The 12,299-nt window shown below is 39.0% G+C and overlaps 1 protein-coding gene and 1 long non-coding RNA gene across 4 annotated transcripts; one reads left to right on the top strand and one right to left on the bottom strand.

The window, feature by feature from the left end:
* Positions 1 to 565: 565 nt before the first annotated feature.
* On the bottom strand, positions 566 to 3,766 carry LOC131723233 (uncharacterized). The gene is made up of 3 exons (XR_009320186.1): positions 3,604 to 3,766; positions 1,518 to 1,676; positions 566 to 691 (listed from the first exon to the last, which is right to left on the bottom strand). It is a non-coding gene; the product is annotated as an uncharacterized LOC131723233 (long non-coding RNA).
* Positions 3,767 to 4,164: 398 nt separating this feature from the next.
* On the top strand, positions 4,165 to 12,090 carry LOC117398012 (leukotriene B4 receptor 1-like). Of its 3 annotated transcripts, none has more exons than XM_033997001.3 (3): positions 4,165 to 4,362; positions 7,528 to 8,061; positions 9,533 to 12,090. In XM_033997001.3, the coding sequence occupies exons 2-3, from the start codon at positions 7,568 to 7,570 to the stop codon at positions 10,089 to 10,091; spliced, it is 1,053 nt and encodes a 350-aa protein (XP_033852892.2). In that variant the 5' UTR covers positions 4,165 to 4,362; positions 7,528 to 7,567; the 3' UTR covers positions 10,092 to 12,090. The 3 variants fall into 3 exon arrangements, with proteins under 3 accessions (XP_033852892.2, XP_033852893.2, XP_058872991.1); XM_033997002.3 differs by lacking the exon at positions 4,165 to 4,362 and adding an exon at positions 4,395 to 4,909; XM_059017008.1 differs by lacking the exon at positions 4,165 to 4,362 and having other exon boundaries at positions 4,918 to 8,061.
* Positions 12,091 to 12,299: the final 209 nt, after the last annotated feature.

Here is a 12,299-nt window from a genome sequence, read left to right as displayed (position 1 = left end):
GGTTTCAATTTGCCAGTGAATATTTGTGCTCTGTCCACTGCCTGTGTTTTCTACTTAAATATAATGAGCATTAGATACAATTTGATCATGTAAATTAAGCACATTATACTGTGGAGGTGACATTGGTACCTAGTTTCTCTATTTTACTTCAGTCGTGTTATAGTTCCCCTGGTAAAAAATGAAATGGTGGTAACTACCTCCCAGCTGAGGAAGATATTTATTTTCCTTCATTTCAGTGCATTCAAACTGTGGCTTTTTATTTTCAGGAACTTTGAGGAGGGAGCCCCTCTGTCAAAGAGGCTACATATCGTATTCTGAAGAATGTGGTTATCAAGTGACTGCATTACACTCCAGATAGGGCGGGTGTAAGTTAGATAGCCACGAGAGACGACAAGTTAAAGAAGAACCCCTCCCCCCCTTGTTTTTACACACTCTGTTTTAACAAGTCAATTTGTAAACCAAGGAAACATACTTTAAGTGAATTTAGGATACTGTGGAAGGGTGATGGGCAATTTACTGACACACACAGGAGACAGAAGGTTTTATTTGCAACACCGCTCAGGTGCCCAGTTTTATTTTGGTAGTTTTATTTTTATTATTTGTCGCCAGATTGTCCTGGTGCTGCAACTCCTCTTATACCAACGATGGTAAGCAGGGGTTGCACTTGTATCCGTCAGCACACACAGGTTCTCTGAAATAATAATGAAAACCAAAGGCGAAATAAAAAGAGAAAATAAAACACAGTAATAAAACTACAAAATAAAGGTGCTGCTTATGCAGTGCCCTCACTGCCGCTAAGCCGGTCAGTTTGGGTCTCCGATCAAGGGTTTGGTGTATTGAGCATTTCAGGAGGCTGAATGTACTGTATATCTGGAAAAGTAGTGGTGTTAAATGTGCTGTTTTATTTTGCCACAGAATTAGTTTTGTCTTGTTTACAATATTTGTTGCAAGCTGCAGCAGAACTCAATGGCACTGCTTGACACTACGGGGCTCGGGCACAGGAATATCACGCATGCAAGTCCAGCAATCTTTTATTATTATTATTTGTTTATTTAGCAGATGCCTTTATCCAAGGTGACTTACAGAGGGTGTGTGAACTATGCATCAGCTGCAGAGTCACTTACAACTACGTCTCACCCGAAAGACGGAGCACAAGGAGATTAAGTGACTTGCTCAGGGTCACACAATGAGTCAGTGGCTGAGCTGGGATTTGAACCGGGGACCTCCTAGTTACAAGGCCTTTTCTTTAACCACTGGACCACACAGCCTCCTCCCTGGTACCAATCACCAATTGCAAATCAACCTCTGTTCAAATAACCACACTACCTGGTACTAATCACACACACACTACCTCACTAAATTGAAACACCAACTTAATAATGTTACTTACATATAGTTAATTTAAAATTACTAGGAGCAGGATCAATTACCTATCTTGCCTCAGACGCTGGTTACCTGTAGACAAAATATGATAAAGTACAGCTGCGAAATTTGAAACAAAGTTTGCTTTTACTTACTTGCTGCGTGCACTGTGTGCAGCCCGTGCACTGTGTGCAGCCCGTGCACTGTGTGCAGCCCGTGCACTGTGTGCAGCCCGTGCACTGTAAGGGCGTGGGGCGTGTATGCGCGTCATGCATGCTATTTCACTGAGTAGCAGGTGCGCGCCTAATGTTATTCTATGGAGAGGGAAACAGAAATGGTCAAACGTGTTGTTAGTTGCCTAAAGAGTACCTATCCAGGACAGTTTGAATGCAGATATTCTGTAGATCTGTAAATGGCGTTTTTGTAAGTTCATGGTTTTAAAATCAGTTTGGTAAATAATTGTATGTGTTTGTATGAAATTGTATATTCCAGGGGAGGATTTTAGGAGGTGGGGTGTAGATATACCTGGTCCTAGATGTCACTCGAGACAAAATGATAAGGAAAGGGAGAGCTAGAGCTAGAGCTAGTTAGCACTTAGAATAGTGGAAAGGGACTGGGCTGTGGTAAAATACCTATAGCAGTCGCCAGCTATTTTAATGATTATTGTTATTATTACTATTTTTGTTTTGTTTCTGAGCCAAGCTTGCTGTACATAGTTTATGAACTGTCCCTGCACTGTTCCTGTTTGTTGGCTAATAAAACACCAGCCACCCTGTTGAAACATATCTCCTGTGTCCTCACTTCCTTCTTGCAACATCTTGTGCACCGGTCGCTCACAATACTAATCCTGCTTGAATGTTTACTATAGCTTGTCTCTCTATGCATCGTTCTGCTTCAATAGAAACACAGAGATATTGTTGGCTCCCCAGTTTGTTTACATTGCCCCAGTCAGTTTCAGCTGCAGACAGGCAGACACACAAGCTTCCTCCCTCCTTGACGCTGCCTGTCCACTCTGTCACTAATGTGAACTAAACAGACTGAAACATGCTGCTGCTGCTACCTGCAGGAGCAGGGGGGTATGATAGGAACGCCATACTGTATGTGGTAACACTTTACGTTAAGTGTCTCTGATTACTGTGTATTTACACAGTAGCTACTTGTAAAGAAGATTATAAGTACAAAACTGTGATTCCGATGTACAGCTGTGCAATGTATACTGTTATGTGGTTGCTATCAGTTAAAGTTTTATTGCATGAGAAAGTGTCAATAAAACTGACTTCATCTGTGTGATCAAAATGTTGTTGACACACAGAGATAGTCAGCCACTAAGCTTTGCGCGTAAAGGGGTGTAAAAACTGTATTAAACAGCAGGCACTTGGAGGTGCATTTGAGAAGCATCAAGATCCTCTATGAACACACACCAGCGCTGTGTCCGCTACTTCTACCAGAAACTGGTAACTGATATCATTGCTTCATGTATGTTAATAACTAGTGACCTCATTATTGTGTCTAATGATGATAATTAGGTGTGGTAAAATAGGTACATAAAGTGAAGAGGTATACTGCAAACACTGTTTCTCCAAACTTTATTATCTAGCTATAGCCAAAATAATCCAATGTTGAGTCATTGGTATGCAATAACTCAATGTAGCATGCTGGTAGGGTACAATGCTACTGAAAAATGCATATACATATCATTTAATATAATTATTATACATATTCTATCTCTGTTTAAATGAGGGGAACACAATCACATGCAAAAATTTGAATATAATGTAGTTTCTCAAGTTTAAAACTGCATATTGTGTGGTCCAGTGGTTAAAGAAAAGGGTTTGTAACCTGGAAATCCCTGTTTCAAATCCCAGTTTAGCCACTGACACATTGTGTGACCCTGAGCAAATCACTTAACCTCCTTGTGCTCCGTCTTTTGGGTGAGATGTAGTGACTCTGCAGCTGATGCATAGTTCACACACCCTAGTCTTTGTAAGTCACCTTGGATAAAGGTGTCTGCTAAATAAACAAATAATAATAACACAGGTAGTAACTTATGAACACAACTAATGGTTTTGAAATGTATATATTTAAAGCAAGCATACATCAGTAGCCTATTAAATACTTTCTTGCATCACATTGTACTGTCTGCTATACCGCTAACCGTGTATATATTGAAAAACGAAGAAAAATAATAATAATAACTGGTACATAAACATGCATTAAAAAACTTGAAATGCAAACTATCACCTTTTGACAGCATTAAAAAACAACGACCTTGTGACGATGTACCACGTTCTGGCCAGATGGTGCTCGATGTTCAGTTTCTGTGTATATACCCCTAGGCACTCCCTAGGCACTACAATAGAAAGCTGTAGAAAACAATATAATGTAGAGTACTCTGCCTGTTAGAATGTTCTCTGTGAAATGGTACGGCCACACCTTTACAAATCAATCTGAATTACTTCCTCTTTGCTTTTTCACACGTGAAATAAATATAATCGAATCTGAGTCTATGGCTTCAGTGAAATAAAATATACTAAAATAAACTTAATAAATGACAAGTTTCTTCAAATGTTGGAATGGTTCGAGATTCGCCACATTAAAAAATACTTTTATAGTCGAAACCTTTCTCATTGTGTTTATTTTAGTATTTCTAACTATCCATTAACAAAAACAATGAATAATATTTCTTATAATACGTGTCCATTAAAATAAAATCTACACGTGTTGTATATGGGCGTTAGCAGGGGGCATTACTAAATAACATGCTTGTTTCGTTTCGTTTACGAAAAAAACGTTTGTTACATGCAGCAGGCTACTGACACTTACGTCAAACTCGATTGAGACACCATCTGCTATCGTTTCCTAATGTGCTCGTGATGGCCAGAATAAAGACTTGTGAAATACCTGCTTCCTCTGATGATAAAAGGTGAAAGTGTTGATATAAGGTGAAAGGAGTCTGCTAGAGAAATTTAAGACGCGTCCTTTGCTTTTGCATTTTAAAAGGTATGTAAATTATTATTATTATTATTATTATTATTATTATTATTATTATTATTAAGAAAGTCAACTTGGAACGATTCAGTTGGTGCCTCCGTAGTCTATTTGAATTAAGGGTTGGTTTTATCAACTATAACAGGGGTTTTCAACCGGGGGTACGCGTACCCCTGGGGGTACTTCTAAGGGTCATAGGGGATACGCAGGACGACTGAGAAATGCAAATAAAAACGAGTTATTAATAATAATAAAAAAAAGAATGATATTAAATTGAATTGATTTTTTTTTACGGTATATATATTATCGCTAAACCACTGCGCATAAATATTTCACTTTTGTTTAGCAACTCAAAGTGAACCGCAGAAGAAAAAAAAAACAGAATCTATCACGGCCATATGTTCCACGCATGTATGATTGCGGTTGCGTGGATTACACTCTGATATATGGATCTGGTGATTCTGCATATGGAGAGCGCGCAGTGCTGCTCATTAACTTTGCCGTTTTCAACTTGTCAGTTAACATAGACACAAGGAAGCGTTCTTGGCTTTGTATGCAGGTAAGTTTCTAAGCAGCAGATGTGTCAGCCGCACGAAGAGTACAGAAAGTTCAAAGCTACAGAAAGTTATACCGAATCTGTTTGGATCATTGTTATGTTGGCTTCAATAAAAAAAAAATAAAAAAAAAGTTTATCAATGTTATTATTATAGATGTGTCTTGGGTAATTGTGTTGATATTGTAAACATTTTAAATGTGATAAACATTTATAGTGCAGGCTGTTTTGTATTATTTTAATAACTTTACTGAATAGAGTGTTTCCAAAGAGATTCACAAATACTGTCTTTTAATTTTGTGCATCCAAAGACAAATTAAAAGTTTTAAGAATTAAGCCTATGGTTTGGTATTCTGTCCTAAACCAGCGGTCCCAAACTGTTGTGACATAAATTATATATTAAATAAAACAGGGATAAAAGAAATGTGTTAATCAGAATATTCTGCCTTTTTATTGCAACTTTAGTACCATTCAGTCAAGTGAAAATTGTAAAGGGGTACTTGAGCTGAAAACTCCAGACAAAAGGGGTACAGTTTCAAAAAAAAGGTTGAAACCCTTCAACTATAACCCTGCTGTAAAATGCTTTTCTGGTTCATCCTGATAAGCTTTACATTCTAATTTAAGTTTTGGATGTGCTATTATTATTGTTGTTAATAATAATAATGTTATTTTACTATTGTTATTACTATTAGTAGTACATAAAAACATAAGAACCCAAGAAAAGTTTGGGAGTCAGAAAAGACAGAATTCATTTAAAAGCACTGAATCTAGTCTTTTTAATGTTCCTGGTAGGCTATTTCATGCACTCTGTCTAAAAAGTGCTTCCTCCCTTCTGTTCTAAGCTTACTTTTACTCAGCTTCCATGCATGCCCTCTTCATCTTCTCTCTGTGCTAAATGTGAAGTAGTGTTTTGGGTTAACTTTATATATTCCATTTATAATTGTATAGACTTCAATCAAGTCTCCTCTTCATTTTTTCTAGGTTGAAGATAATTATTTTAGTAGTATTCTTAGTAGCCCTATATTGAATAAACAAATAATAATGAGACCATTATAAGTGTATTTTTAATAATAATTATTATTATTATTATCAAAGGGGTCACATTTTATATTTCCCTTTTAAGGTTGCAATTGAAATAACACACATTGCAGTTATACGTAGAACTCACCTCTAGGTGATGCTGTCCCCTTGTAAAAACTAAATCAGCTCAGTGCATTGAATAAATATGCTTGGTTAAGAAATACCATCTGTGTGGACTGTCTAACGAAGGACTACACCACACGCACACTTTCATCAATTTAACACAAACACAAAGCCATATTTTGAAGGCATTTACTGCAGCCTTGAATGAACTCCTATTTTTTGAAAGAGGTAAAACGTCGGTTAATTTTACAAACTGGATCCTAACCACAGAGCAATATTATCCAAGTTCTCCTAAACGCTCTCAATGTGAATGTTTCTCATTTTATTACATTAACATGATTTTTTCTTCTTTAAAAAAAGTTAATTTAAGAATGGAGGAAATGTTTTGAAAATACGGCCCATAGTCTTTTAACATAAATCATGTTAAACTTTATATGCGGACTGCGTATATAATGTGATAATTTTTCACGCATGCTTTTTGCAATGTAGCATGCTGGTAGGGTACAATTCTACTGTAAAATATGCATTGGGTATAGTTTTAAAGTACATGTTGCTTTATTTCAAGAAATAGACGATTTTAGGCATATTTTGCAGAATCATTATCATTAGCATGAGAGCTGTTTTTAGTCTGGGGTTGTGGGGTCCCGATCTCTCACAGTAAATACTGGAACCTACAGGATGTATCTTGTCCATTTTGCAGATATTACATATAATATCTAATACATACTTTGTCAATATAATATTTGTATTTCTTAATAAGTCTGTGTTAAGGTGCTTCGATTTCAGGAGCAAGATATTGGTAATGAGGGCTACTGCCACCGCCATCTAGTGCACAGCTAGTGAACTGCCGGAAAAGCAAATCTTGATCCAACGTGCTTTGTCTGATCTAGCCTACATATATCTATGTCAGGCAACCAGAACTGAAGAGCTGCTGCTGAACTCAGGTGAAAGCCACTTAACACAGACCTTTAAAATCTTTTAAAAACATAAGCACAGTATTTGAGAAACTGCAGTTGAACCATTGCACACATCATGAAACGGTCAGGTGCAGTATAAATAAGACACTGTAACTTGAAGCTATTTACTCTTTAAAATGAAATGTGTTATTTTGATTTATATTTTTAAAATGAAAATGTTTTTCCCCATCCTTCGGCAGCCACAGGATTCGCAATATCATTCCAGGACAGCTCCTAACAATGAATTTCTCCTCTTTTCCTTTCTCCTCCTCTTCCATCCCTCCCTTTTCCTCTCCTCCCTTCCCCCTAGCCCAGATTGTGCCTTCCTCTCTTCCCTCTCTTCTCTCATACTCTCTCTTCTTCTCCTTTCCCTCCCCCTTGCCTCCGTCTTCCCCTGGCCTCAACCTCTCTCAAATCCTGGGCACTGTCATCTCAACCTTGTTATGTTCTTTTGAGAAAATGTGAGATCTCTACTTCTTTAAAACTGAAGAAAATTTTTGTTTGTTTTTCTCCTTCCTTTCACAGGATCCTAATTCCTAACCGTATTCCAGACCAGCATCAAACAATGAATTTCTCCTCTTCTCCCTCCCCCTCCATCCCCCCTCGACCTCCTCCCTCTTCCTCCCTTGGCTTCTCTCAAATTCTGGGCACTGTCATCCTGACCTTGGCATTTGTTCTGGGTTTCCCTGGGAACTTGTTTGTGGTGTGGACGGTGTTGTGTCGCGTGGCCCGGCGCTCCGTCACCTGCCTGCTGGTCTTGAATCTGGCTGCGGCGGATGCCCTGGTTCTGCTCAGCGCTCCCTTCTTCATGCGTTATGTCATCGGGGGCCGGGGATGGGAGTTCGGGTCAGCCTTCTGCAAGTTGATTCATTACCTCTGCAGTGTCAACATGTACGCCTCCATCTTCCTCATCGCCACCATGAGCCTCGACCGTTTCCTGGCCGTGTCCCGCCCCTTCCTGTCCCAGCGGCTGCGCACCAAGAGGTCCCTGCTCAAGTTTCTGCTGGCCATCTGGAGCCTGGCTTTCCTCTTCGCGATTCCCATGCCCTTCTACCGCAGGTGAGCGTTTATAAGAGGAGATACCTGGTGCATTTATAAGAGTGGAGACTGGGGCACAGGCTTTTAGAAGAGGAGAGATAGGGTTCCAATAGCAGCAGTGTGGAGTAGTGGTTAGGGCTCTGGACTCTTGACCGGAGGGTTGTGGGTTCAATCCCCAGTGGGGGACACTGCTGCTGTACCCATGAGCAAGGTACTTTACCTAGATTGCTCCAGTAAAAACCCAACTGTATAAATGGGTAATTGTATGTAAAAATAATGTGATATCTTGTAACAATTGTAAGTCGCCCTGGATAAGTGAAATAAATAATAATAATAATAGTCTTCTGCTATGGGTGAGTGTTTATAAGGAGTCATACTGCCTACAGATGATTAGGGAACAAATGCCTTTAGAGGAGAAAGAACTGAATCTATTTAGCCTTGAACAAAGAAGAATTCAGGGGGCCATGAGTCTTTGAAATCTGATAAGGAGTTGGCACAGTTAACCTTAACTAATACTTGAAGTACAGTACAGAAACCAGGACCAGAGGGCACAGTTGGAAACAGAGATAGACTTAGGGCAGAGAGAAGGAGACACTTCTTCACACAGAGAGTGGCGTGTGTATGGAATGGGTAACCTAGTCATGTTGTTGAGGCAGAATCACTTGGATCCTTTAAGACTCGACTTGACAAAGTTTTGAGATCAATCAGCTTAGATTAGATTGGCCGAATGGCTTCCTCTTGTTTGTAGATTATGAATGCCCACTTGTCTTCAGAAGAGGACATATATCTGCATGCATAAGAGAAATTGGCCATGCTCTTCTTGATAAGGAAATATAAGGTATATATGTAAATATGTACAATCAAACCATATGTCCACTGCAGGCCAGAGATGAGATCAAACTGGGGAAAGTCTCTTGCACTCTTTTCCACGCTGCACTTCCTGTTGAAGGAACGCATCCAACCCGCATGAATTTGAGTCCTTGTAAGAAAAAAACAATTCTGACTGTTTTGACTCTTCCTGAGCGCATTTGTAAATATATATATCTCCAGAAAAGAAAAAAAAAACATTCTCAAACCTTGCCATTTATTTTCTTTCAAAGAACTCTAAACGCACTGGCTCTTATTTGTGTACCAGTCACTGTTTTTCCTACGACTGATGTGTTTCCAATGTTACCTTAGATCCTCCATGCAACTCTAAGTTGACCAGAAGTGTAGCTTTGAAGTATCTGCAAGGAGCGTTCGATAAATATTCTTCACTAACAGTTTCAAATAAAATACCATTAAAATTCCCAGTTTACATTAATGTATGTGTTTTTCATATATGAAAACCTGTGACATACAACATGAAGGCAAATATATATTAGGTAGGATTTACTGGAAGTTTTTGTAGCACCATGGACTTTAAACTGGAATATTATAAAAGTAACTTTAAAACCCAGCCCTGTGTTACTAACAAACTACTATTTTCTTTTTCTTCTTTTTTTTAATACAGGGTTTTCAGAAAAGGAGGATTGTTTTACTGCATACCGTTCCACAGCGATCCAAACCACATGATTTTCCAATACCTGATGGAGACACTCTTTGGGTTCCTGATTCCCTTTGCTATCATCATTTTCTGCTACAGTCAGGTTGGCTGTCGCTTACAGGGGGCCAAATTCAACAAACGAAGGCGGTCAGGGCGACTCATCCTTCTCATCGTGGTTGCCTTTGCAGTCTTCTGGATGCCCTACCACATTGTGAACCTCATCCAGGTTTCTGGTGCTTTAGCTGGGGAAGAATCACTCAAGAAAGCCCTCCTGGATGCTGCAAAAACCGCCAGGCCCAACGTGACAGCCTTTGCGTTCTTTAGCAGCAGCATCAACCCCATTCTCTATGTCTTCGCTGGGAGTTCCCATATCCGCAGCACTGGCTTGAATTTCATGGCCAAGATGTTCGAGGGGACTCATTCCGGAGGGTCAGGATCCAGCCGTGTTTCCCGGTCGACCAAAACGAGCCGGAACTATTCCCTAGATGTGGAAAACCTACCGGAGATGAAACCGCTGCCAACGTAAAATATTGTTTACTGCAGGACAGTTTTATTAGAAAAACATACATTGACCTTCAGAGTTAAAGCCACACTCAAACATGTTTCCAGGGTGAATGTTTATTACAGGGTTGAACAATCAGTCTTGGAGTGCCATTCCACTCCAGGTTTAACAGGTAAAATGAGATAATGAACTACAGGGTCTTTAATTGGTTCAATAAATTTAGAACAGGATTGGCACAACGACCAGGAGTGGAAAGGCCCTCCATGATTGGTCACCCCTAGTTTATAACATTCTTCCTTTCTTACCTAGGAGGCACTTTTTTACACAGAGAATTATGAGGGTCTGGAACCAACTCCCCAGTAATGTTGTTGAAGCTGACACCCTGGGATCCTTCAAGAAGCTGCTTGATGAGATTCTGGGATCAATAAGCTACTAACAACCAAACGAGCAAGATGGTCTGAATGGCCTCCTCTCGTTTGTAAACTTTCTTATGTACTTATGTTCTTATATGACTAGAGTCCTCCGCAACTGCACAGTTATCAGCACAAGAGGGTGTTGCTTGTAGGTTTGAGATTATATGTACAGTGCACTCTATTCATTGATGGGTTCTTAATTTAAGTTGCATATCATATGATGTTAAATTAACCAATGTTGTTGTTTTTCTTTTATTGATTTGAAATGTAATTTAAATAATTTAGGTCAGATTAATCATTGGCCAATCATTGGCCATCCGCAGCAAGTAGTCTCTACCAGCATTCCTGTTGATGAAACTTGGGATCTATGCAGCGGGGGGGGGGCGGTTATAGGAACGCTGTACTGTGTTAAAGGTCTGTTACAGCTCAGGGAAGCAAAGCAGCTTCTGCCATGTCATTGAATTATTGAACATCAGATATTTGCTGTGTTCTGTATGCTGTCTTGTGCTTTTCAAAATGTTATTCAAAAAACTTAAACAACAGATTTCTTACACACACAGCTGGAGTCTTTTTTATTTTCCAGAGTGATATTTACCTTTACTGAGGCTGTTTGGGTATTTTTATGCCACAGTATGGTTACATTTCCTCTTTTTCTGTATGGAGCACATACAATACTGCAGTAGAGCCTTTTACTGGAGAAAGTCAGACAAAGATGAAAAACAAACATTAAGCAATCTGTAAAATTGTCTTCACATGTAAGTATTATTTAAGCAATAGAACCCGAAGAAGAGGGCTTTATCGTCTGGTAAGGACCGCCTCTTGTCAGTAAATGTCCCAAGCTGTTCTGTTAGTTTTTTTTTGTGATTTGCTCTGCCATTTCAAAATGGATCAGGATAGTATTTCATAGGCTCCGTGTCCATGTGACAGATCGTTTTTTGTCCACATTTCGTGAAAAACCGGCCTGTAGTTTTTAGTTATAGAATCACGAAAAAAAAAAAGTTTTTTTTTGCACTAAAATTACTCAAAAACAGTGTGTTTAAACACCATATCGGGCAGGCAGATAGTACTCATTTACCACGAGTGCATTTTTTTGGAACCGAAAAAATGGATAAAGTATTTATTGAGCTATTTAAAACTTTGTTTGCACATGCACAGTTTATTTTTTGCTAGCTGATAAGTTACACATGCGCAGTCGGGCTCCACCACCAACATTTAGTTAGTGGGGATTCTTCAGTTTTAATTTAATTTGAATTCCTTGGTTGTTGTATGTCTTGTGGATCCTAACTTTCTAGTTTAATTTTTTTAAATGCTTCTGACATTAACTCTGTCAGTGAAGCTAAACAGCAGAATCATTTATATTGACAGTCAACATTCAGACGGCGTGTCCAGCAACAGAGATTTTCTTTCATCAAGTAGAAAAAAAGTTAAAATACACAAACCAGAAGAGATTTGGTTGGTTTGGGGGCTAGTAAACGGACTAGCCATCCGGTTGTTAGTTAGGTCAGAAATAAAAGTTTAGTTAGCGCTCCTGAGAGGAGTTAGACTTTTGTTTTGGTTTATGTTGTTTGTAAAGAAATAAACACACAGGCACTGTCCTGTTTACACTGAAAGCAATTGGTTGAGTACTTTATTATCCCATGAGAAAACAGGGCTGGTGAGAGTGGCCACCTGGAACTCTACACACATGTATACACATATATACATATCATTATCTTCCCATCCAGAGCTGTTTAGCTCTAGTGATAACATTGTCTCTTATTGTTCAATGACTAAGTAATGAACTCCTCTGCCTCAGCTCCCACTTAAACCCCAGCCACTG

The sequence above is a fragment of the Acipenser ruthenus genome, chromosome 54 (assembly GCF_902713425.1).
Source record: "Acipenser ruthenus chromosome 54, fAciRut3.2 maternal haplotype, whole genome shotgun sequence".
NCBI classification, from domain to species: Eukaryota; Metazoa; Chordata; class Actinopteri; order Acipenseriformes; family Acipenseridae; genus Acipenser; species Acipenser ruthenus.
Note: the sequence above shows the minus strand (reverse complement) of the source record. Positions and strands in the feature narration are given on the sequence as shown.